Below are 27,585 nucleotides of genomic sequence, written 5' to 3'. Positions count from 1 at the left end.
CCACAAGCCTTCTCCCCGAACTTGCCTGTGATAAATTGAATAAAACTTTCTTGATTTTTCAAAGGTGCTATATAATTAATTTAATGCATTGTATTGCAAATATCTGCAAAAGTAAGTAGACGTGATAAAAAGTAATTCCAGGAAGACTTTTTTTTTTTTGCTTTACTGAGAATTTCAAATGATCTTTGGTCGGCTTGGATCCAAGTAAGTTATAATTGATTTCAATATCTCAAAAAGATTATTCTTCCTGCAAAATGGGGTCTTAATGTGTGCATAACCATCCAAAAATGTTCCTGCTTCAAAACCCTTTTCTCTATTTGCAAGTTTATTTATTTGTTAATTATTTTTAAGACCAAGTTTCCCTTCTATAAGATCATTTTTGGCATTGAAAATCATAAACAAGAACATTCTGTTGGAAAAACAAAATGCAAATCACAAGACAAGATATGTAGAGTGGGCACAGCTCTGACAGAGCAGGGAGGCCAATGTCCAGGCAGCGAATCTCCCTTCAAGGCCATCCCCATGACAACCAACCAAGACGGCCAGTTTCTGAGTTTCTTATAGTGCTAGATTTTAATATTCCAGAAAAACTTGAGAAGCTCTTTTTAAATGTTTTTCCCACTAATTTTTTGATTAAATTCCATGGTCGGAATGAAGTTTTATGGTTTCAGTCTTAGAATATGACTAATTTAACCCTCAGTTAAAGATTTTGAGCTCTCTTTGTGTTTGCTTCACATGTACAGTATATTGATCAGAGCACCCCCAGGAGGCTACAAGTATGATTTCAGTGTGCTTTTGAAATCCTGGCAGCAAGACATATTTAGCAATGCTTCATTATTCTTCATTTAATCACGTGAGTAACATTTTTTGTTGCATTAAAAAAATAAATCCTATTTTTACTTTTTTTTATTCGACCAATACATTGATTTCTGAACAAGTTTGTCCAAAAGCCAGTAAGTACCCTCCTGAGCACTGGAGGACTTTGCATTAGTCAAAGTTAAATATTTGTCTCTAAGAATATTTGGTAAATGTGTGTGATCTATTGCAAACTTTGGCCTGGCTCTCCTTGAAAATCACCACAGTTGTGGTTTGTAGTCCTGTTTTGTAGATGTTGCAGGATGTCATCCTGTGACATTTGGATGATCTGGTCTTTGAAGAGTCCTTTGGTTCTTCTTTTTTCACGGCAATCTGCTCATCATCCTAGTAAGATAGACACTTAAAGGACAAAGCAATCCTGACACTTTTTCTCCTGTCAGTAATAAACTCTTTTTGTCACTAAAAACCTTTTCTTTTATATATTTTTTAGCACAATCTACTGCATTTCTTGCTCTGTAAGGTGCATTGGACTGTAAAGTACACTAAGGGTACAATAAGGCACATTGTGGGAGACAAAAGAGTCAGACATAAGTCCATCAGTCAGTCGGACTGACTTAGTGTGTTCACAGTAACTCTAAAGCATTGACTGTATATAGGAACTGGACAGAGTAACCCCTCCCCCCTCGCGTTCCATACAGGAAGTACCTGCTGGCTTAAAGAAGCCAAAATCCCACAGATAAATTAACAGTTATTACTCAGTCATTATATTTGCCAGTACAACCATTCTTGCTCTGCTACCATTTTTGAATGATTTTCTTGTTAATCCTACATTTTTTGCACAATATATTTTCTTTATCTGGAGTTATTCAAGTTGTAAACTGACCAATCAGATGGCTCAGTGAGAGTATGTGATGCCTGCTGGCCACACCTCAAATGTTTGATTGACAGCGTCTCCCAAGCCCGCTTTCAGTGAAAGGTGTGGATTTTGAACAAACCCCTCATGATTAAAAACCTTAAAATTGTTTAATTCATAGGTATAAAACATAATAAATTTGAAAGTTTAAAAAAGTTTATTTTACATTATATAGGTTCTATAATGCTTACAGCAGTTTTTTTTATACGTAAACTTATAGTACAAAAATAGTTTTTTTTTTGTCATTTTAATTCAAATTATTTTTTAACAGCATTTAATCTTTTTTTATTTATTTGTGCTGCCAGTAAAAAAATATTTGCGTAAAATCATCTAATACTTCCTCTAGAGGAGTGCTTGGGTTGACAATGTAGAGAAACATTCGTCACACATTAGTTTCTCGGCAGTCTTCTGTTTTTTTTTAAGCTGTAAGTTTTGGTTGCATTAAATATATATTAGGGTGTCTGCGCCTCTGGAAAATATATGGAAACTAGGCATTAAGTCTCTTCTCATGAGAATAATGACGAGTAATGGAAATCCATATAATGCATTATGGGTGTTATATGCAGGAGTTGTAGTAAAGTGAAATAGAAAATCTGATGGGGTACAGTTGTTCCAGTGTGTAATTTCAGTTTTTTTTTATTTTATTTCATTATAGAATTTTTTTTGCTATTATATTTCTTTATTATGTGCCTGTAGAAAGCAATCAATTTTCTTAATAATTTTTTTTAGCTGTTATTTTGTGTAAGGGATAGTAAGAACTCGCTTGGATTTGCCTGTTTTGCAGAGAAAGTCAATAATCAGTCAGAGGAATCCTGGAGGAAATATCGATGCAGAGGTTTCCTGGCATTTATAAATTGAATGCTACGTTTGCCATAAAAAATCTGCAGCAGACAGATTCATTTTGCATTGTTCCTTTCAATATGAATTTCTCAAAATGATGCTATTTTGCCATATTGCTTGTGAGACCGACTCCATCAGATGTGGAAAATAATCTTTCTGCTGCTGCTGTTGTTGCAGTTTTCCAACGCCTTGTGGAAAATGTGTATTTACTGTCCGCTAGAAAATCAGATAAAATATTCAATAAAGATTTTTTTTTTCTCATAGTAAATATAAAGCAACTGCAGCTTCCCTGCTGCTTCAAATAAAGAAGGCAAGTTTGGACGCAACAGAATAAGGTCTGTGTTTACAAGGCAGGCATGAGGGCTAGAAAACCTGTGAGCAAGATTTCCCAAAAGGGAAACTATTCCTGTAATCCTACTCTTAACTCTGTTAGTTATTATTAGATCTCCTTAAAATGTTAGTCCAGTCATAATCCCTCTGTGGTCATGTGATGACACGCTGCGCTGGTGAAACAGAGCTGCACGGTTAATTCTGTCGCCTCGCATCAACAAGGCTCTGTATTAACATGCTGGTCAGCGGGGCTCCTTCTCAGTGCTGTTTGCATGTTCTCCCTGTGCCAGCATTTCAGAGAGGAGGCTTTTCGAAATCAGCTCAGTCTGATCAAAAGAAAAAAACAGATTTGAAACTTTCAGACCCCAGGATGCATTCATCTTTTTTCATTTAACTCTGCTGGAAGTTTTTTTTTTTTTTTCCTCCATTTGAACCCTGTGTGATTTATTACTTCTCCTAGAAAACTAACTCCGTTGGATCAAATCTGCACGTGGAAAGCCAAACAGATGATCCATAGAAATTGTTGCTAGAAAACTTCAAAAGCCTCCTACAGTGGAAGTAAAAATCTAAAAAAGTGTCAAAAGTAATTTGTTAAAAAAGTGTGATTGATGAAACCTTTAGATTCATTCATTAACCTACAAATAGGTACATAAATAAATGTATATATACAATTATCTGCCAGAACAAATGTCGCACAGATATTAAGTATTCTTTAAAATGGTTTAAATGTTACACTAAAAAAATGTAACTAATAGACACAGTTCATTTTAGCTTAGCAACAGCAACAGTGAAAGGAACAGCTTTTTTCTTAAAGACCCACTCCTACAAAAACTGTGTTTTTAACATGTTCTTGTAGCATTTTTCTGATGATGGAGGACATTTTTTAAATAATTTAAGATTAAATTAGCATTTCTAAGAATGTATTAATTCAAATCGGGCTGGAAAAAAAAAGCATTAAGAAAGTCTCCCTGCTCTGATTTATTCTGATGCATCCACTTGCAAACAAATAGTGTCTTTGTTTTCGTTGTCTTAGCTGTTATCTGGCTTAAAACTGTACGACTGGATGGCCCTTTAACATTGCTCACAATTTTTGTGGCACTGGTAATGTAATTGGGTTGTAAGGGCAGTGTCAACAAAGGGATGGTGGGATATCAGCAGAGGCTTACTCCAACCACTCCATCCACTGAGCGGTCCAGTATGGTATTTTGAGAGTTTCCATTGCATAATGGACCCATTAAACAGGACTGACCCGTGCCTCTTGGGGGCCCCCATCGGTTGTAGGTCCATTGAAAAGTGGAACAAAACGGGTGGGGTGGAGGCTCTGTAGCCTCCCGTTGATTGGCAGAAAGTGATGAAGCCCCATCATAGCGCTAATTTAAGCTAACATTTGTAAGCATTCGGGTTTTTGCAGTTTCCTGTGCACTCTTTATTGTAGCGTAGTCTTGATTGAAAATGCCTGCAAACAACAGCGAGGCCTGGTCTGTGCTGGAACTATAAACTTTCTTTGTCATTCTTAGTGACGATGTGACACAGGGTGAGCTAGCAGCACGGTAGCGGTCATGCGCCGTGAAAACAAACTGCTCAGTGGAAGCAAAGATTAACAGAACAGAAACCCTCACCAGAATTAACTTGACTGTACTACTCCTTACTGTACCAGCTCAGTGGAAATGAGGCTCAAAACTCTTAGGGTGTTGAACTACAGCTGCTCTGCAGAAACTATGTTCTTGAAAACTACACAGATTTTTGTATTTTCGCTAAAAATTGTAAACATAAATGAAGAAAATACGCATTTACATTAGATCAAAATAAGTCTGGAGTGGGGCTTTAAGTAATTGTATATACTGAAAGGGTAACTGTTTGAATTTAATCAATTTTCTTGTTTGTCCTTTGAGAAAATACAAAGATGTGAGCTCCTTTTAGAGGCAGCAGTGGTGAAACCTTCACTTGATGTATTATTAATGTCTGTCTTGCACGTACCCAGTTTGTTCATGCAGCTGTGTAACCTGGTCTCCAGCAGCAACACCCTTTGCTGAAGCTCCTCATAGTCGTACGCTCCAATCTCCTCCTGAATAGCTGTCAGGATGATTGATAGGTTCAGCAGCTCCATTCTCAAAGTGCCCAGCGTCTGCAGGTCTAATCGGTACTGCTCCACCACCGTAAAGAGAGGCCGTAGCTGGGACATCTGGCCCTTTAACTCCTGAGGGTACATAAAAGATATTAGGCATGAATAAGTTACAGAGAAGGTCAGAACGAATGTTGTGACATGTGAGAGACTGTTCCCCCCTCATATTTCATCTGTGGCAGTTTGTGTGTCTGGTCAGGGTGCCCTCTGAGTGAAACAGTCATCCCCACTTGTAGAACTGGAACTGAAAGACCAAAGCGTGCTCAAGGCTCTGACAGATTTTTTCCCCTTTTAAGTAATTATGCTTCCTGCCGTCTACCGTTTTCCACACTGATCAAGCAAGGAGAGAGCATGGCGAAGCTTAGAGTCAGAAATGACAGATGTATTCTCCATCCATGCTTTTTTCTCCCTAATTTTGCACTAAAAAGACAATTGTATTCACTGTGTGTATTTTGTGATTAAAATATATTATTTTGCATTATTATAATAATTCAATTCAATTAAAAAACAATGCAGTTATCATTCAACCATTTCATTCATCATTGCTATGGTATCGTAGATACTCAGTGTTGGCATCATGAGGTGTACTCATGGCCAAAACCCTCAGAATAGGAGCAAAAAAAATGTTGTTTTCACTACAAACTTGTTTTTTCTCAGATTTGACCTCCTTAAAGTCCTACTCAACTATATTTTTTTCAATTGAAAAATCATTCTTAGTGGGCTTTCAATTACGATTATGCAGTTTTAGCCAAAATCAAAAAAACTTTTTATTGGTCCAACTCTTCCATCTATCCATCCTCTAAACTCACTCCACCCTTTTTGGGCAGTACAGGGTTGCTTGAGCCTATTCAAGCTACTGTTGGTGAATGGTGGGGTGCACCCTACAGATCGCCAGTCTATTGCAGGGTCACACACTCCCATAGCACATTTACACCTAGTTGTCACAGAGTCATCAAAGAATCCATGAAGGATGTTTTTGAATGCTAACAACAGCGTCTCCGTGCAGCCCTGCTCTAGACTGCTATTTACAAACTTATCAAAACTCCATTTGGTGATCTCTTTTAACCTACACACACTTTCTCCAATTGATCTGTGATCATACAGCCTGAGGAACTATCCACACCGAACACAACATGTCGTATGTAAATGGTATGTACCTGAATGGGCGATTTTCTACCTTCCTCAAGTCCCAAAGTGCTTTAGAGTTACAGTCAAATTCAGTCTTTCACACATAAATTTGTTCACTGATGCCAACTCCACTGCCGAACACTGGTGCCGACCTATAACCACCAGAATCAATGTGGGGTTCAGTGTCTTGCTCAAGGACACTTCAACACATAAGCAGGCAAGACGGTAACCAAACCTGTAACCGCTCCACCTCTTACCACAACCGACAATGTCAACAATGTGGGTGGCACAAACCGAAACAGTGGATACCAAGGACAATTGGGAATAATAGTATCAAATAACATGTAAATGTAAGGAACTATTCATCAAAACTAAAAATGTCATCCACAGTACAGTAGTTATGGGCGTATCACCAGCAATGAGACAGCTACTTTGTCTTCAGTGGGGATTTGACTGCCATTACAGAACGCTGGAAGGTGTAAGCTGTAATTTCTTTCTTTTTGGCTCTGTGCTTTGACCTTAGAAGGCTAAAGGGGTGGGGTCACAGCAGGTGGTGGGTATAAGCAATAACCATTCAAGCCTCCAAACAGGGTTAAGTGCAAATATTATATAACTGTTTTCCATTCATCCATCCATCCATCCATCTTCTTGACCGCTTCTTCCCTTTCGGGGTCGCGGGGTGCCGGAGCCTATCCCGGCTACTGAAGGGCGAAGGCGGGGTACACCCTGGACAGGTCGCCAGTCTGTCGCAGGGCTGTTTTCCATTCAGCCACTGGTAAATACGGATTATGATGAGACCTCAGGTAAACAGGAAATAGGCATCAACAATGGCCATCTAGGCAACCACGTTATCTTCATCGCTCCCATCAACACACACTGACTTGTTTACAGGCTGTGGCTGACTTGGTTAATACTCAGAAGTTCATGCACTGGTGGATTAATCCGTGAATCACAACGCTTTCAAACAGGTTGTGCTTTCAGCTTGAATTATTGGTTATTTACTGGAACAGAAATTTCACAGCAGAGAAACTAAATTACATGAAAGAGGGGGCAGGAGTACAGGATGAGACAGAAAAACAACGGGGAGCTTCACTGCTGCCACCTGAGAGAAAAGGCTTCTGCGGCAAAGAGCAGGACCTGCTCATGCTTGGAAAATTTCCATGTGTCCATGTGTTGCAGATTCAATTTTTTCTTGCTGTACGAGCAAACAGTCAAGCAGAAGAGTCATTGACTTAAATGTAAAATGAGTGAAGCACAAAGACAAAAAAACAGTCTTGTTATTGTATTTGTTCCTTTATTTTTCTTGGTTTCGCCTTCGTTTTTCTTATTTATTTGCTCTTGACTTTGGATTAGTGAATGAACAACGTTGAAAGTTGGCAATCTTAAAAAAAAGAAATGTTTTTAGACATTGCTGATGTTGACCATACCTTAAACTTCTATTTAAAAAAGTTATTTGTTTTTCTGCGGTGTTACTTCCAATTCTGATAAAAAACTACATCCTAGTAAAACAGATCTGAGCTTAGACTGGAAACTCAAGTCCAGAATCTAATAGTCCCAAAGAACCCTATAAGGATCTGAGCCTCTGTGCAGCCGTAGATCAGAGTTAGCGCGGTGACTTCAGATCTCAGGATGGCAGGTTCCTGCTCTGCCTTCAAGTATCCTTTGACACTGAACTCCCCATTGGCCTGGTTGGCACTGCTTTTATCAGTGTGTGAATAGGAGACTGACACTGTGACCGTAAGGCACTTTAAGTCTCAAAGACGTTAGAAAAGCATTACACAAGTAGACACCATCTATAAATTTACTCTTAGCACCAAGGTTTGAATTAGTTCTGAATTAATATCCTGCTGCAGCTCGCTGGTCCCTCAGACTTGACAAGTTTTTGCGCAGGCAGGTATGTGACAACTATTTTCACTTAAATGTTGAAGAAGTTTCAGATGTGTAAAGTGAAATGAATGAACTTTGACACAATCTGTCAAAGTTAGGGCGATACAAACACAGAAATCACTTTAGTGTGACGACTCCAGTTACTAAACTCTGCACTGCTGCTTAGGGAGAAACACAATATTGGTCAGGAGTCAGTGCTGTTTCTCCCCTCTGGTCACTGGCGGGAGCTGTCTCCAGAGTACTAACGCACTACATTTCCCAGCAATCCCAGCACGCAGTTCCTGGATGTCCCTCACCTGCCTCTAATTTCCCAATCCCCCACATGACACTTAAGAGCTGCACAGAGTCTCACTCAGTGCAAAGTATTGTTTGTGCCAATCTGCTTGCATTGCCGAGCATTTCAATCTGATCTTCTGTTCACATGACCCTGCTTCGACTGACCCAGCTTGCTTTCCGCCTGCCTTGATCTACACCTGTCCTGTTCTACCCAACGTGTTATGCCCCCATGCTCATTTTTGACCTCTGCCTTCTTGACATTGATTTCGCTTTATGGACTTTTAGCCGTGTTTTGACCCATGTCATCCTGTCTGAGTTAATAAACCTGCTACATGTGGAACCAGATGTCTGCCCATTTGTGACAATATCCTACATTTAGTTATTTTATTGATCTATTAAGCTTTAGTGGGTTGACCCATATGGGTACTGCCGATTTTGGGGTTATCTGGGCACATAGAGGGTTGGTAACAGGTGTGGCCCCATCTTCAGGGCAGCACAGGTATGTCTTGCAGTTCTGTAGAGGCCTGTGTGGCCACCTTAAGGGACGTCCTTAAAATGGAACATACCACTGTCGTGCATGGGGTGAGTGTATTGTGAAGCACTGGTTTGGATAATATAAGTACACAAACTTATGGCGTATAAGGGATGGTGTTGTATGGTGCCCTTTACATACTAGTTGTCAGTAACATGCGCACACTAGCTCACAAAAACTACACTGTCTAATATTCTCATTTTTAACAGTCAGGCTGCATGCGGGCAAGGAGCGTGCAGCTTTCACTTGAACAGCACTTATCCCTGCGTGTGAGTGAAGTAGGTAAGACGTAGCCCCTTACTTACCCTTTCATGTTGTATAAGTGTTTGTTATGACCTGTCGCCCGCAGCATGCCCATAGAAAAAATATGCTTGGACATTTTTACCCTACGACTTCACCAAATGGTCGATGACTTTGAAATTTCATGTAGGCCACTTGCTTGTCCTGCATTAGTTTGCCCATATCTACTCGCAAGGGCGGTTGTGACAAAGGCATAAGGTAAGTAAGTACCTGGTAATTTATAATAAGATGATTGACATCAGCATAAAAAATAACAATAATTAAAATTCGTAATAATGATATTAGTGCATTGGATTTCACATACAGGAAATTAAGAGGTAAATCTTAACTAGAAAACTCTTTCCGTGCTTCACTTTGATTAAAGGACCCTGCGTTTTTCCTGTTAGAGGCTGGATGTATGTTTGCTTTCTGCACATTTCTGCAGAGATATGCTTTGAGTCACAATTAATTGCTGGCTCTGTGCTCACACCTCTTAACCTTCCTTTGGGATGAACTAAGGCAAGAAAGAGGAAATGCGAGTGCAGGAGGCGAAAAACTGCATTAAACAAATGGAAAGCACCCCCGGAATATGCTAGAGGGACTGCACATTCCATCTGGCCTGGGAACACTTTAGAATCCACAGGAGGAGGTTGGAGGATGCGCTGAAGGAGTCTGAACCGAGCTGCAGTTAGAGCTCTGACCTAAAAAAAAACTGCATATAACTCACACTTGATCATTTGGATTCAGAGGAAAAATAGGGCTCTCAAGCTTTCATTGGTTTAGGGGTTTTCATCAGTCCAGTTGTTGTTTGTGCTCAAGAGGATGTTTTCTGCCAAACGATGCACTCCTGAGTGACATTTTCAGGATGACACGGCGTCGAAAATCTCAATTAGTTTCAAAAGTACAAACGTGTTTTTACCTTCAAAGTCTTTAGGTTCTTCAGATTTAGCTCAGACATGAAAGAAAGGGATTTAATGAAGTGACAAAGCAAAGGCAAAAAAAATAAAATCATCTCCTCAGAGCATCTCAACCCCCTGCGCACAATCGCAGCAGGAGATTCAGGAAAGAGGCTTGGCAATCAGTCAAACACTTTATGCTCCTAATCCTTCTCCTGCTGTTATAAAACTCCCAGAATACTTCTCCGGCGCAACTTTTCACCCAAAATGCAACAAATCCCTAGAGTGACCCAGTTAGTCAATGTTGGTCATAGATTTATAGTCCCACCTTTTCCAAGACATTTTTTTTTATCTTTTCCTGATTACAACAATTTGAAAAATAAAGAAATACCCCAAAACACAGTTTCAATCTCCATTTTCTGCATGTTAAAAGTATGATTTTCATTGAAGTAGGTCTCAAACCTCCTATGGTTAGTATTGGATCATTTGGAGGCACAGGCTCTCCACAAAAATAAATGTGTATATTTGATGGGTTCCTCTAGCGTTTTTGCCTATAATTGTATCTTAATTCAGTAATCTTTAATATAAATCTTGATGAAATGCCATGACTCATCAGATAGTGAAGAAAAGATTTGACTAATCCCCATACATCTCAGACTTTATCCCTTCCTCCTTCTTCACTTTTTTAATCTTTTCCTTCCATTATCTTATCTATCTCCCTTCCCCTCCCACCTTCTGACTTCGTCCCCTCTTCAGGTGTATTTCACCCCATCATGTCTCCTCTGTGTTAATCTCCCTTCATTTTCGTCACTTCCGTCTTTCATGGGATAAAAATACTGTTTAGTTATTGATAAACTTACTGTAGCTGCACATAAATATTTAAGAGTTCTGCCTCTGAGTGCAAAAGCAAAAGCTCATGACTGTGAAAAGCCCCAAGGACCAGCAAGCACATTTGAGCACTCACACACACACATGCTTTTCTGTGCGCACACACGCTCAAACTGCATAAACTACATGAAACCAGACAGAGTTGTTAAGAAGATGCTCGGCAGGAGATGAAAGGAAGAATATATTTATGGGAAGGCAGCAATACGATCTATTTGGGGAAGTGAGGGTTATCCTTTGTGTGTGTGGGTGTGTGTATTAGCCTTTTTATTCCAGCATAAATCTGTTTACACAGCCACAATGTAGGGCTTGGCTTCCTGTTTGAGGCAAAACATTAAATCCCCTAAAATTGTAAGACACGCTTTAAGGCAACTGTAAGAGTCTGATGGAAAAATAATGGTAGATAGATCCACAGAAAGTACGGAATGAGGCATTTTGTGCCTCTGAGGTGATGGAGACAACCTTGAATGTTTTAGCTTTACATCCCTCATCCTGGATGTCTTCGTGGATGTTTTATAGAGCATCTGTTGTACTCAACGTTTTTACTGTTATAAATTTTGGAAGTGAAAGGTGTTTTCTTTATTTTAGGCAGCGACAAGTAGCGCAAAAAATCCAACCAGCTCTGTCTTTAACAACTGTAAACACTATTTTTGTGTGCACCGCATCAAGCTGTTGCCAAAAATCCTCACGTCTGTGATTTGTCTTTTGATATAATCTTCAGAACAAGTTTGTTTTATTTGGAGCAACCGTTAAATTTAGAGTCCTGGAGCACTTGACTGTTAATTTGGCGCGAAAAATTGCTAAGTTCTCTCATAAATAAAGTTTTTTTTAGAGAATAATGTCAAAAAGGCAAACAGAACCAAAAGCAGATGTAACTTGTTTTTGGTCAAAATGTAGATTAAAAAAATGTAGAGGCTCATGCACTTGTTTTTTAGTTAGTATCTGAGTTCAAAAGGGAGTTGAGTTAGCAACTCGTCAAACAAAACCAAAAGATTCCACAAACTTCACAGATAGGAACAGCAAACATCTGTGCCTTTTTTCCCATAATGCACCAGAGGAGCAATCCACTTCAACAAGGACTTGGGACACCACTGGTATGAACTCAAAACACTGGAGTCTATGTTAAAAAGCCTTTATTTGGATTTATCCTGATTACATGAAGATAAGTGAAAATGGGCAAACCTAAACAGGGTGGCACGCACAATAGTTTAAGAATGTAAATTGTTAGGTGAGCCCGTAGTGCAAAAATATGTGTGTACATTCTCTTCTAGGGACATGCTGCGGGTCATAGGCTGTGGTTAACAGATTGTGGTTAACAATTAAACATATAAGGGTAAATGAGAGTTATGTAGGTGAGACACAATTCACTTGGCACAATTTTTTACTTTTTCAAATCCCCTTTTTCAAATTTAGACAATTAGTGTAGTTTGAGTGAGTGTCCTGTATTTACCTGCAGCATTTGGTCAATAAAGAGCCAGTAGTTACACCTTATTAATGACTAAAGTGTGGTGTGTTGCCTTGAGGCAATTTATAATTTAGTAAATAAGTTTATATGTTGATAGAGGTGTATCAAAAAGTTTAAGGGAAAAAAAGAGAAAAATAAATTTACCGAAAATAGCGACCGGTTCCGGTTAACTGGGCAATTTCTGGTTACCGGTTTCATGTAATCAGAGCAGGCAAAATCCAGCATGATGTCTAAGATATCTGTCACCATCTACACTGAAGCTCTGTTAAGGCAATGCTGTAACTTAGTCATTTTTTATATACATTTAAGGTAACATTTTTGTATTATTTGTATAGGTTTCTAGTGTTGATAAAATACTTTCATTGTAATCAATTTTGTGCTCCGTTTTAAAGAGAGTGTCTTGTATATTTATTACAGTTTTCACCATGTGGAGAAGAAATTAAAAGTACATTCTTTGTGGTCCTGGTCTTCGTCGATACAAATACTTCACGATTGTCACAAACAGGCAGACGGCTGGTAAATATAATATTTTTGTACATTTTATTTTGAATTTAAATTAAATATGTATTAAAATTGTTACATCATCTTGGGAGGTGGGTTTGGGGGCGGGTCTCCTGTCAAATGAGTTTGATGAAGAGTACATTTTTATTTCTTCTGACAAACATTCAAAGTAAATGGAATGGGATACAATGATATTCAAAGATGCTGGAGATGCTAGATTCTAGTTGTTTTACAGCTGGTGAATAAAAAGAACTAGAGTCTAGTTTTTTTCTGCTTTCTAGTTACTAGACAGTGTAAGAAAAGAAGAATCTTTGGTCAAAAGCTGCTTCATTCTGGCATAAAACACTTCAGTGTTTCCCTTTTTGTGTTGGATGTAAACTGTACCAGGATTCCACTGCAATTAAATAAAATCCTGTTTTTAGATGAACCACAGTTCACACTTCTGACAAATCATCAAAGGAAACAATATAGTCGAAAACCGGTTTAATCATCATCAATAATATTTTACATTTGCACAAATAAATGCTATCAGGTAATTTAGAGACTCTTTTTGAACCCAACAGTGTTTTGATAGATTTGATTTCAGAATCAAAGAAAGTCCTAAGCTGCCAAATGCAGAAATCAAAGCATCACTACCACAGCTGATTATGCTGTTCAATCTCTCAGCTTTCATTAAAAAGATCCACAGCTTCACATTCTCTCATAATAGACCTTCGGCAGGCTGCTATTTTCATGCCGGCACTGAAGCCTGCCAGTGGTGTCATGATAGGAGACAGCATGACTTATGAGATTAACACCCCCAAATTAAGAAGTGAAATAATTCATTTCAGATTTGTATCAGTGGGAGGCTCTGCTTATCCATGCGGCTTTAGAGCTGCGCTTTGCAAATGCTTCTAAGTTTCGGCGCCGTTCAAACTGTCTCTATTACAGCTGGGTGTCAAAAGATGTTGCTAACAGCTGAAAGTTTGAACGTGTGCACGGATGCTGCACTTTTCTGTCAGTTCTGCTGTGCACGCAGCGTGGAAATTGACAGCTTCAAGACAAATGTTGTCTTCTCGATGAAAGACGCACAAGTGCAGCAAGGACGCTTTAGCTTGGCATGCGCAAAATCAGTGCTTTCACACCAAAAGTTGAGTGTCCCTGCAGCGTCCCTGACACCATGTGTGTTTGTCAGAGCGCCCCCCTCTCTATTGCGTGTGTGTCTGCACCTGCAGGCCCTTGGACGTCAGCGAGCGGGGATTGGACACGAAGGTGTGTAAGCGTCCGTCCACTCCTCTCAGCAGCGGCTCCGAGTCTTGAACATACTGCAGGTCTCTGGACGTCCGCAGGTCCACCACCTCCATGGACTGACTCACATTCTGAACCTGGAAACATTCAGACATTTGGTGTAAGGGATTGACCTATTACAGGGGCTGGAGCCTATCCCAGCTGTTTTCTGTTCAAAATGCAGGGAGCTGCTGTGATGCAAACACATTTTGTGAGATTAGTTACATAAATAATTATCACTTGTCGGAATGTTAAATGCTATTTTGATTCAATTTAAAGCCTTTCATGATAGCTGGTTGGTAAATTAGTAATAATATTTGGAAAAAAATAAATTTATAAAATAAAATGTTGACACTTTTGACAAAAAAACCAAATATTCTGTAGAAAATGAGGAAGCAAAGCCATAAATATATAGAACATTCATAAACACTACAGCAAACGTTACTGTATTTCAATCAAAGGAACTTTGATTCAATCAAAGGAACAAAGGAACTGTGCACAGAGAACTGGACTGAGTGATCACTCCTCTCTGGCGCTCCAAACAGGAAGTACATGCTGGTCCCAAGAAGCCAATATCCCATAGACTTCTATTGAGAAAGCAACATTTATTACTCAGACATTATATTTGTCAGAATAACCATTCTTTTTTTGATACATTTTTGTTATTTTTTGAATAATACTTCTGTTGTAGCACAAGTTATTTTAATTACAAAATGAACAATCCGATACCTCAATAAAAGTAGGTCGTCAACAAGTTGAAACATTTGATTGACAGATTTTCCTGAGCCCACTTTCACTGGAAGGGGCGTGGCCTTTTAACATTGCACTGCTGATTGGAGAGAGTGGTTGCCATAGAAATGCAGACTAAGACCGACACAGATCAATCAGGCCTTACCGAGGACGTCTGGTTCCAACATGGTGATGAATATATAGCGGAAATATTGCGACTGATTTGACTTACAGAAGTAAGTCCTTTACTTTGGGTGACGCCTAACTCGCTTTGTCCAGTTCTCTTATGCAGTCAATGACGGCAAAACTAAGCTCTTTTTTTTAAAAGGTGTTTTTTTTTTTTTTTTCTGCTCCTGCTTCTCAACGATTTGAATAAAAAAATATATACTCAGAAATGCAATTTTAGGCTTAATTTTCTATATAAATGTCCTCCATCATAAGAAAAATACCACTAGAACATGTTAGAAATGTCAACAAAACTTTACAGCTATATGAATATTATTTTTTACTCCTAAAAAAAAAAATTAATTTTTTTTTGTCATACTCCTAAAAAAGTTTTTTAATGTTAAAATCATAAAGGGGAGGTTTTAAAACAACCACTGGCATTTTCAAACCTGTACACCTTGAACCATAACATTTATTTTTTATGAATTCTTAAGGCGTCTGTTTTTTTTTTTTTCATGCCAATACCAGTCTCTTGGTTTTTGATAGTCTCTGTTTTGAGAACTTAGAGACTCAAGTCCATCAGGGCTCAAAATTAAAAGTAAAAAGCAAAGAAAGGACCTCTGGAATAAAATGCATCAACTGCATCTTCCGCCTCACCGTCCCGTCCTCCCTACGAGAGGAGGGGTAGGATGAAGACTCAGCCTTTGCTCTAGTATTTGAGGATTTCACATTGAGTAGGTCACATACGCATTCTCTTGACGCATGTTGCCTTAAAACATGTTTTTTTTCTAAGGTAAGATCCTGCCAGTGGCTCTTTAGAAGGAAAAGAACTTTGTTGTGCAGAAACTTTACAGGAGTGTTATATAAATAGTTATGGGTGAAACATTGAGTGCAGATCCTCGTGATGTGTTGTAGCCAATCTGGTTCAAAAGAAAAGTCAAGCAGTGTTAGTCATTTTTAGGTTATTCTGAAGTTGATTGGGTCAATCACGGTTACAGTTTTGGGATGCACAACAACAAGAAAGCCTTACAGGTGATTGATTCCTCCTAAACAGAAGTAAACCTCACTTCTGTTAAAATAACAATAAATATAAGCGTTGGGAAATTCATTATTCCTATAAAAAAAATCACTTTGATCCAAATATGTCAGGGGCTTAGAAGAAAACATTTGTCAGTGTCCGTCACAAAATGATTTATTGAAGGTTTAAAGAATACCAAACAAATTTTAAAGTTTAATGGAAAAGTCAAACTTTAAACTTACTCAAATTCATTAAGTAGATACTCAGGATGGCTAAAACACTGAGACATCAATTTAAAGAACTGTTTACTTAAATTCTGCTCAGACTTGATTCATGGTGTGTCGATCCAATATAGAGGGATTTTCTTACAGGCTGCTGTTTTGGGAGCACTCCCAGAGCAATCTTAACTGCTGGGAGAACTGCATCGTAAGGTCTCTCCGTTCTTATCAAATATTCTGACTGACTCCAACCCGTTCTGTGGCACTTTATAGGAGAATGCTTTTCAGCTTTCAATTTAATAAATTAACGGGGAATGGGATATGCCAAAATGAAAAAAAAAGGCTTTAGGGAATATGGAAGTAAGACTCATTCAATTTCAAATCATCAGTTACCTTTCTTGGACATGGCCTAGATTACACTGATTAGGCTTTCAAAACACAGCAGGCTGCTGCAAATGTCAGATCACGGAGGGGACATTAGATTCTGCTCTGTCGCAGGCTGTGGACGCTGAGGAACAGACTATAAATCCAGAGCTGAGCCCATCTGCCCTCATGGACGGGAAGCACTTAAAGAGTGTTAAAGCTCTGATGTTTGCAAAAATACAAAACAGAAAAAAAGAAGACAAGAAGAATTGGGCACAAATTGAGTATTTTTAAATACGCATGAAGGCCTAAATAAAAAAAAAAAAAAAAAACAAGCTCCAGAGATGGAGGTTTTAAATTAATTTAGTCAAAGGTGTAAAACAAGTAAAACATTTTGTAATATTTTAGTTTTGAAGAGATGTAGCTTGAAATGATGGATTAATTTTATTTCTTTTACTAAACCTCCCAGCATAGACACAGTAAGCCTCTAATAAAGGGCCAGTAAAGACACCCAGACAGAAGAAACATCTCCTAATATTGTTACACCTTCAACTAATATCACCATCAAGTCTGTGATTAAAATAGAGGAAGTATTTTTGAACTGACATAAAAATAAAACGTCTAAAACAAATAGAACTCAAGAGTCAAACAATGCTTTAAGTCCCCTCTCAAAAAAAGTCGTGTATTGGGGGGTTTTTAACATGCATTTATTCTTTTTCTTATGAAAAAAAAAAACAAAAGCAACAAGAAATAATTTCATTTTTTGCATTTTTGAGTATTTCTCCTATTAGGAAGTCTCCACAATTAAAGAAACGTATCAATCCACCACAGTTCCTTTTATTTTTTGTCAGTTTTTCCTCTGAATAACATAAACTATTAAAATGAAAAGAAGAAGATATGATTAAGTAGAACTTCCTGATGAGCATCAAAAGATAAAAAAATGTTGAATTTTAATTGTTGAAAGTTTTATGGTTTTATTGCATTTTTAATTAATAGATTTTAATCTTTGAATGTCCTTATGGTTTTATTTTATTACTTTATTTTTATCGAATGTGTTGAGGAATGAGCTGTTTGCCACTATTAAAATTCTACATTCTATTCTAAGTGTTTCAGAATTTTTTTAAATCACAAAAAAACAATTTTTTCTCTCTTTTTAGCTCAAAAGAAGAACAAGAAATACCTTGATGATGGTGATAATGATCATGATCATAATTATGGTATTTTATTTTGGACATATATATACTTCAATTTAACTCAATTGTATTTATATAGCCCAACATCACAAAACACAAGTGCCTCATTGGGCTTCATGAAAAATAGGACAAGATAAAGGATAAAAAAAAAAAATTCTTCCACCTTAACATTGAAAGTTTAAAAACATAAGTTTTGGGCCTCATTCTTAAACCACATGAATAACCGACCTCTGCTCAGGCAGATGTGTTTGAACCATAATGAGCCCGATAAAGTGTGCTTCTATCGAAAAAGAACCAGATGTGCTTCACTGTCCTTCAACCATTTGCAAATACCAAAAGCAAAAATTGGTAAAATGAAAAAAAAAGGTAAAATTGCAAAATGACCTAGATATCAAGAGGTGATACACAAACAAATCCACCCACACGCCTCCCGCTGCAGAGCCCACAGACAAGCAGAGAATCAGAGTGTTGTAAGCGTGGAACACATGAAAACACACATTCGCTCTCACTCGCAGCAGGATAGGTGTCATTTACAGACACATGCTGAGCTAATTAAGATTCATAAACACAAAAGCTTCCTGGCGGAGGGAGATGGAGGCATCTCTATGGTGCTGAGCCACTTTCTCACACTCCTCTCTGCAGGAAAAGAGGCCTGGATGCACTCGGAGGCTGGAAAAAGAACTTGATTATTGTCATGTGTGGATGTCACCTTTACTTTACAGAGGAAAACCACATTCTTGGGACGCTTACAGACATGTCTGCTTTAAAAACACTTGCTGCAGTCGGAAGGTGTTCAATATTTCATCAGTCTCTTCACAAATCATTTTTATCTCTCCTCTGGGATGTACTTTGTCAGATCCATGTTTTCACATAAACAAAAAATCCTCCTGTTCAAGAAGAAGACTGGCCTAACATGTGGTCACATGGCAGCCTCATGCTGCAGAAGTGAACAAATAGTTTCTTTTCCCTCCCATCTGTCAGGGTCTGCTTTGAGCTTAAACTCTGCTGGCATGTTGAATGACTGATGGTCTGTAGAGGATTCTGTCACTGATGTACCAAAAAACACATCAGTCACTGAAACTTTGTGTATTTATGTGTATGTGTGTGTGAGCCTCCTCTTCCTGCAAGTGTCAAAACCAAGAGACAGCCCGGTGAATATTTTATTCCGCCTGGCTGCCTCCTCTCTGTGCTGCATGGCAATGCTGACCAGTGCAAGCGAGCCGGGATGAACTCAATAATCAGACCACCGCTCACCTGTTCAGTTAGGGAGCGGAGCTGTCGAATGCGGGGGTCTCGTTTGCAAAGGTTTCTCGCGGGAGCAACAACCGTGCACACACACCTGCCATCGGGATCCGAGGCCGTGCTGTACACCTGCCAGCCTTCCTCCGCGCCGGGGTACAGTCCCTGCACACAGACAGCGCCTGTTAGTGAAGGAGCAGATCACAGTGTGCAGAGCAGCATCATCAAATCCCATGCTGCGTGCATCTCCAGCAGAGCAGTCTTATTTGTGGGGACGCCATGCTTATTCAGGGAAAGAGAGGGGTTGAACCTTTCACACACTGAATTTCTTTACTTTTCTCTAATATGCATCTTGTGTGTTAATTAAACATCTTTCAAGGATGTAGAGCAACTTTTTGCAGACAGGGTCTGATTTTGAGAAGTGAAAATGTGTGGTATTCTTTGTACCATGATAATAACTCACAAGTTCTTGTGTAAAATGACAGCTGTATACCATTAAAAAAATCCAGTTAATTGGTTGCACTGTTTATTCCCAGTTAGCTTGTTGTAGTTAGCATGTTTTGTTTGATTTAAAGAAAAAAAGAGGAAAAAGTGATGTCTGAATTCCTTTCCCACTCACTATATAGTGCCTTTGCCATTTTGTAGTCCTGTCTGAATCTATAATTCCAAAATCAAGTGCAATTGAAATTTCCTAGAAGTCTTTGCTAAAAACTAGTGTGCATCAATGCTCAGACCAAAATGCTTTGCGGTTGAACAATCTTTATGAAAAAACATGTTTAAATGTAATTTTTTTTAGTCAACCATCCACATTTTCGTCATCAGGACACAGTGAAGTCACATATAGACATTGTAAAATGTTCTTATTGATTTGTTTTTTACTTTGTGAAATCGGTGGCGTTTAGAAACAAAAATCAGTGAGCATGGTGTCTGAACAGCTTCAAAATCTAGTGCACCATATAGTTTTTTAGTTAGGGGTAGAATTTGGCCATAGCCATAGTATATTGGCACATTAAGCAGGTGCAGCAGTTTTTTGTTCATTTTCTTATGTCTTTTACATGATCACAGGGTTTCTGGAGCCTAACCTGGTTACTGTTGGGTGATGGCGAGGTTCATCCTGAACAGGTCGCAATACTGCTACGAGGCCACACCCCAATATTCACACCTAGATGCAATTTAGAGTCACCAGTTAACCTATGAAGAATATTTTTGGACTGTGGAAGGAAGCTGGAGTCCCCAGAGAAAACCCGCACATGCACGGGGAGAACATGTAAACCTAAACCGTTCTCTTCGGTCCGTGATTCAAAATCTTCTCAGAGTCCCCAGAACAAAATTTAAAACCCATGAAGACCTGTCCTTTCAAGCAGAAAGACTCTGGAACGCACTGCTGTTAACCCTCCATACAGCTGAATCTGTTGGTTCTTTTGAAAAGCTTCCTAAGTCATTTTCATCCAAACAGCTTTTTAGTTAACTCATTTCTGTTTGGCTGCCTTTTCTGTGTTTTTACATTTATTCTGTTTTTCCTTATATTGTTTTATTTATTTTGTCCTATTTCATTACATCTGAATTGTGTTTTAATCATATCTTGAAAAGCACTTTGTGTTTTTTCCTTGTGAAAAGTGCTATCTAAATAATTATTATTAAAATCCAAACAGAAAGGACTCGAATCGGGGCCCTCTGGTTATGAGCCAAGAATTTCCCCTCGTCTCAGAAGCAGCGCCCCTTTGTGTCAATGTTAACTTTTTTATTTACGGTCGAGATTTTCGAAATGAGTTGAAATTATCCCAAAAGGATCATGTGACAGTGTTCCTACACGTTTACAATGATTTATAATGTAATGTAGTCCATCCCAATCAAGAACTCTTACACACGGTTCTTAGAAGGTGCTGGGGGGCCCCACATTATTGATTTTAAGACAGGAGCCTATGGGCCAGGGGAAATTTGAATGTGAGCTGCATTTGGCCCAAGGTCCAGACTTTGGACATGCCTTTGGGCACAGATTACTAATCTGTACAGCAGCTGGTTGCTAAAAAAAAAAAATGAAATAAACTACTCATACTATTAAGTTATTTTCTTTTCATATCTATATACAGTTAATTAATGTCTTGTTATATTTTTGACTTACATCACAATTCTTCTTTATTCAGAACAGGAATATCAATAAAAAAAAACACATGGTAACCACCGACTCTTTAAAATCACTCAAATGCAGACTGTGCACTAGAATCACATTTAACAGCATTGAACATAAACATTTCACATTGCCAGGTATTTGTCTGATATAAATAAAAGTCAATAGCTAGAGAAAATAAAAAAATACTCAAAGGCAGACTATAATTTTCACCCAATCCTTGAAAATGAACCCCAAGGTTTCCATTCAGCACATGTGCTTCTATCAACAGGATCCCCATGGAGACTGGAGGGTCCATTAGGATTTTTTTTCTGAGAACATTTTCTATGGAAGCATTATAATCTAACTTTTGAGAAAAGCAGTGTTTTTAAAAATGTTTTATTTACTGTACGTTTGAATAAATTCACAACAGTCAACTATTGCTGTTGCAGTAAAGCAAGCTGTGCCTTTTTGATAAATGCTTAACTTATTTTTTTTAGACCTTCAATCTTTCTGATAAACAATATTTCCCTTTAAATGCTTTTTTTGTACTATAAATACACAAAAACTGGTCCAGCAGGAGAAATTGAATGAATCTTTGTGTTGTGCTTTTGAAATCTTTCTCATTTGCAACAAAAAGCAGATGTGACATCTCCTGCTTGTCCAGAACAGCTAACAGCAGAACTGGAGGTTTTCCACCCTCCACAGATGCAAGCATCAGTCCTTCTGGCGCCAGAGTCACAGATGCCTCAGATCCAAAGTCAATCCAGTCCAGAACGACAGACTTGTAGGCTTTTTCCTTTTGATTTCAAGTTTAAATGCATACAGTCTGTGTGTGTGTTTGGACAGAGTTCATCCACCCGCAGGCTTACAAAATCCTGACAGATCAACCAGCTGCTGCTTGGTTGGGCCATTTAGTTCTTCTGTTTTTTTTTTTTTTGCCTGTCGTGCAACCCCGTCTCTTCTCTAAATCCAGGAAACACCTGTACTTTTGAAACTGTGGATTTTCAAAAGCCTTGGAAATGTTTGGAGTGCTCTTCAGCTCTTCTACCTCATTGTCAGAGATGCTTAGCGAGATCAGAAGCTCAGGATCAAACCCAGTACAAACTACTACAGTCACAGAAACATGAAAAATGAAAGGATGACATATTTTTGTTTTCCTGTCCATGTACTCCTGCAGGTTCTTATAAAAGTAAACAGCTAACATAAAAAAACCTTTAGTCAAATGACATTTTTAAATCAACTAAAATCATTAGGCTAAGCTCTGTCTGTGCTGGAAATGTAAATACTGAAGTCATTTTGGAAAGTCAAAGTGTGAAAAACTTCCTGACATGTTGGAATTCTAGTTTATATTATTTGCAATCTACTGCAGTTTTGCTGTTACGAGTATTTTATTCATGTTTCACTGTGACTTTGATGTGCAAATCACACCGACAAATCCCTCCATGCAAAATCATGTTGAAGATCACAACAACAATTAAAAAAGCAAAACTAATACGAAAAAAAACAACATTACATTAAAAAAAATCAAAACTCCAGAAACTGAAACACAATTACATAAAAATAAAACAAAATGAAAACGAAGCTTCAGAAAACAAAAGTAATTTCCGGAAATCAAATTGATATAAAAAACACACACACACTCTATAGAAAATTGGAAAGCTATTATGGGATGTCACTGATTGGTTTCTGGTGATCACTGATTGGGGAACATTTCCTTTTGATTTCTGGAAATTGCTTTCGTTTTCTGAAACATTTCATTTTTTTTAACTGTGTTTTGGTTTCTGAAATTTTGATTTGAGTTCTAAATTGTAATTTTTTTTAATTATTTAATTGTTATTGTGATTTTCGATTTTTTTCTTGCATTGAGCAATTTGCTGGTGTGATTACTGTTTTTTCTCATCCTGTGTCATCTTCTTTTCCTGTGTTTTCCTTCCACTATCCTTCAATATGTCATCACTTTGTTCTTCCACTAATTTGTCCATACTTTATTTACATTTCAGAATTTTAGTTTAAAATCTTGAAAAAAATTATATCATCATTTTCTTCTACAAAAAGAATAGGTTTATCTTTTATTATTTAGGGTAATTTCAAGCACTTTATCTGCCTGGTTGGCTCTACTCCTCATCTAGCATGTTATATAAAAGACCTGTTTTCCTTTTTAAACTTTCGGGTGTTATTTGTGGGCTCATTAGGCAGACAGCAATTGTTCCCTGCAGTCCAAACATTTGAACCTGTGTCACAACGCATGAACTTAAAAAAAAAAAAAAAATCATGAGCTAATTATGCTGGAATCTCGCTAAATCCTCAGTTTGACCTACTTACTATCAGCAATCTCAATCTGACGCTCAGATCCTGAGGAAGAATAATGACAAGAGGTGGAAGCTGGAAGGACGGAGGCATGAGAGGAAACACGGGGAGAGGAGTGTGGAGGCCTGGAGGGAAACGTCTGAATAATCTATCATCTGGGTTTGGTGCGCTAACCTTGATGTTCCATTCACAATAAAGCTGTGGGGGTGGGGGCGATGGGGGGGTAGGGATTAGGAAGTGGAAGACGTTGATGGGATGAGAATATAAGCATCGCCTACTGCCTGCTGTAATTAAACACAGGAGAACATAAGCCACCTTGGGGCTCATTTCACACAAGGGAAAAACGATTAAAATCTACACAGGCAGCTCGGCTGATTGTGATCCGTGCAAATGCAAAAAGAGGAGAGGACACAATAATAACAGACACAGCTCTAATTAAGAAATTAAGGAAGAAAAATGTCCCAAATTGGAGGAACAGTGGGAACTAAATGAGCAAAAGCTGCCAAACCAGAAGAGAGTTTTTGAAAAGCAGCCCAAATAGTTTCCAAAGTCTGCAATTTTGAAAAGAGCAAGTAAAAAAAAAACGTATATAAAGATCTAAAAAGATAATTTGATGACAAAAGTTTACATTTTTAATTGAAATGACAAACAAAGTCACATTTTAAAGTAACAATCTGATCATCTTTTGATCTTTCGTTTCTAGGGGTCTTTTAATTGCACTGAAAAAAGTGAATCTATTAACAACTTTATAATTTGTTACATTTAAACTTATGACAATTAAAAGACATTTAAAAAAACTTAATTATGACTTTAAATCTCATAAATTTACGAGGAAAAGTTGTAACCGTGAATTTACAAGAATAAAATCATGTACTTTAAAAGTCATAGGCCAAATTTATGACTTTTTTTTGTAATATAATAAATTAACAAGATTTAAAGTAATAGATTCACAAGATTAAAAGTTGAGAAACCCCCCAAAATATTAGTTTTTGTTGGAGGCCCTAATTCTTAGTTGTAAAAGTTGTTAGTTTATAATCAAATACATGTTTTTAGTTGAGTCAACTATCAACTCAAAATTTCAATTTGATACAAACTAATAATTCAAATGTAACAAATAAGACTTTTGATCCAATGTTTGATTTTTCTCAGTGTGTGATTATGCCATTTTTAGAAAAATTTAAGATGTAGTTGTCTACAAGTGGATGTATCGGAATGGAGCAGAGCAGGGAGCTCGCTGGCTGCTAATTTGTATCTTCTATTTCACAAGCAGACTCTTTTTCAAACCGAATTTAAATGTATTTTTTTCCTGATTCACCGCTATTGGAAAATGGAACAAACTCAGAAATGCAATTTTAAGCTTAATTGTCTTTACTTATATCCTTGTGCATCATTTCATTGGGATGAATGAGTTCAGCAGTTTGAAACCCGTTTATAGCCGATCTAAATGCGTCTAAGTGAAGTAGAATCAATTCTTAGAACAGCTGTTCTAACATTTCTGCCTTTGAAAGTTTGTCAAAGAGCAGCTCAATGTAAAAAACAAATGTGGCGGAATATTTTAAATTGAAAAATGACGAGTTTTTTAGATCCTTCTTATCCAGCACCATATAATACTATCATATTATGCTTGTATTAAACTAAAATAATAGTTTTTATCTGAAGATCCTCATCTATTTCTGTCTTAAGCGCATTTGTTGTCTTGTTTCCACTGTTTTCTGGTTGAGGGTTGTAGTCTACAAGGAGACAACGCAGTGCTCAAAGGAATATGGGTTTAAGGCTCCCGGTCAGGTTAAGGGCTAAAGAATAATTGGACATAAAACAAGGAAAAATACCTTAAGATTATAGTGAAGGTTCTGTCTATATAAAGCTATTTTATATAAGGGTAGCTGCACAAACGTTCGTGTGTGTGTGTTGGAGGAGGGGACATCCACTTGCTTGAAATGACTTGTAGTTTGCTGAACTTGCAATTTAGCACTATAAAGCAGATGGAGGGGTCTTTTTGAGCAGAAAGGCTAAATTTATAAGCTAAGTGCACAAACACAGTCATTTACCCATTACTTTCCGAGGAAGAAAGACATCAGTAATTATCTTGAGAGAAGCAGCTTGTTACTGTTCATCTGTCCAGTCAGACTCATTAAGTCATTTGTAATAAATACACTAAATTCATTACTACATTACAAAAAAAAATCTGATTAAAATTAAATAAGGTCAACAAGCTGAAAGATTTGTGGACGTATGTTTGGAAAGATCATACTTGGTTTATGCTACGGACATATATCGGCAGAATCTTCAAAATTTCACAATTTTTTGAAAGCCACCAAATTTGCTGAAAAACTTGTCTTTAGAATGCCGCACAGTGACATTTTGTGACCATATTTTTTTGCTACTTTGGATAAATCCTATTATCAAATCCTGCCAAGAGAGGCAAATCTAATTTCTTCATAATATGAGAGTCCGATCACCTCATTTAGAATAAATTTTTGTGTTGGAGTCGCTTTTGTCCCCACAAGGAGAACACATCTGGCTGTGAAAAATAATCAATAATGCAAGCACAATAAACAAAAGGGGGCATCCATCTGCACATTACATATGGGTGAAGGAGTGCATCTGTGCAGTGGTCCATTGACATGCCGAGGGATGCCAGGGTGTTGCCAGGGTAACAAATCACTGGCTGTCCTGTGGGTGAGTCAGCCCTCCCTGGGAGAAAAATCACTCCAGTAGGTCTGACAGAGAGCATTCCTGTTGCCTGTGTGTGTGAAGCGCGGGGTCATTTTGAGTGCTCCAAGAGATGAGTGCATACAGTGCACGTGCTGTTTATGACTCACAAGAGTATTTACATAACTGAACAGTACTTCTCAGACTGCTTTACCTGGTTTTTATGGTTTTATTGTATCAGTAGGGCGCGTCAGATCAGCTGCATCATTGCTGAATATTTCTATTTCCCCAATTGGAAGATTTCATTTGTTTACTAATTGCGTACCAATTACTAAATAAAATAATATTAATAAAAAAAATAAGTTTTGATGTCCATGACATAATTTGATGATTCTTATTTGCTGACAAATATTAAGAAACAATTGGAATTTCTGCTTATATTATTATTTTTTAACTCTTTAATTACAAAAAAAACAAATGTGCTCATTAAACTGAAGTTTTAGCCTCAAATCTGCTTCAGATTGGGGCAGCGGAGGATTTACATGAAGGATCCAAGATGTATTTTTATTTATAAAACCAATAAAATGTTCTGAAAATGAAAAAATGAGTGAAAAAAACACACACACAGATAGACAAATAATGTTAATCGAGGAAGAGATACAAGTGTTCCAGGTATGTCAAAGTGTCAGAATAAAGGAGTACATTTTTTTGAATAAAAGCAAATGGTCACAAAAAAAAATCAACTGAACAAGCAGTTTCCAATGAAATATGAAAATAAAAAAAACACAGAAAGTGACATATTTGCACTAAAGATTTTTCATGTTGTCCCACGTACATTAAATCTTGAATAATAATCATCTAAATGATCGTAAAATTATTCAAAAACCCATCTAAAGTTCATTGCTTTTGTCGTTTTAGGCTAAAAAAAAACCCTCTAAAGTGACAGAGAAGCTGGTAAGTGACAGGAAGTAAGAAGAGATATATATAATCAATGAGCCACCAGCTGGCTGTTGCATACCTGTCTTTTTCTTACAAGGGTTTTCATTTGTTGAAGCTTTTCCCCCCAAACCAGATCAGTAAAATGAAAGCTCCTCTGTTCTTGGGAGGAGTCGGCGCTGCTCTCCACCATAATGAGGCTGAGAGGACAGAGAGCTATTACAAAGTAATGCAGCCGGCCAAGTATTTGCAATTGTAAACAGATGCTTACAGCTAGGTCTGTCTGCTCTTTCACAAAAAAACAGCACGCTTCAAGGATTATTGAGAGCAATTTGTGCCTAAAAATTAGGTTTGCATGGATGCGCAAATCTTAAATAAGCCAGAAGAAGTAAAGTGATGGAGTTAAGAAGCTTGCTGCAGCAAACTAAAGCAGACTGAAAGTCTCAGTTAAAAATACTTCCTCAAGAATTCAGGATAATTGATTGAGCAAAAATGAAATAAATGTGGAGAACAGGCACG

The 27,585-nt window shown here is 37.7% G+C and overlaps 1 protein-coding gene across 1 annotated transcript in view; it reads right to left on the bottom strand.

Annotated features, from left to right (window-relative positions):
- LOC112137606 (noelin-2) overlaps window positions 1-27,585 on the bottom strand; it is a gene marked incomplete at its 5' end in the record, with an annotated part of 46,602 nt that overhangs the window by 18,586 nt on the left and 431 nt on the right. The window contains 3 exon segments of the mRNA XM_024260019.1: window positions 4,877-5,096; window positions 14,079-14,234; window positions 19,077-19,226. Coding sequence (XP_024115787.1) covers window positions 4,877-5,096; window positions 14,079-14,234; window positions 19,077-19,226 — 526 coding nt within the window.

The sequence above is a fragment of the Oryzias melastigma genome, linkage group LG1 (assembly GCF_002922805.2).
Source record: "Oryzias melastigma strain HK-1 linkage group LG1, ASM292280v2, whole genome shotgun sequence".
In the NCBI taxonomy this organism is placed as follows: Eukaryota; Metazoa; Chordata; class Actinopteri; order Beloniformes; family Adrianichthyidae; genus Oryzias; species Oryzias melastigma.
Note: the sequence above shows the minus strand (reverse complement) of the source record. Positions and strands in the feature narration are given on the sequence as shown.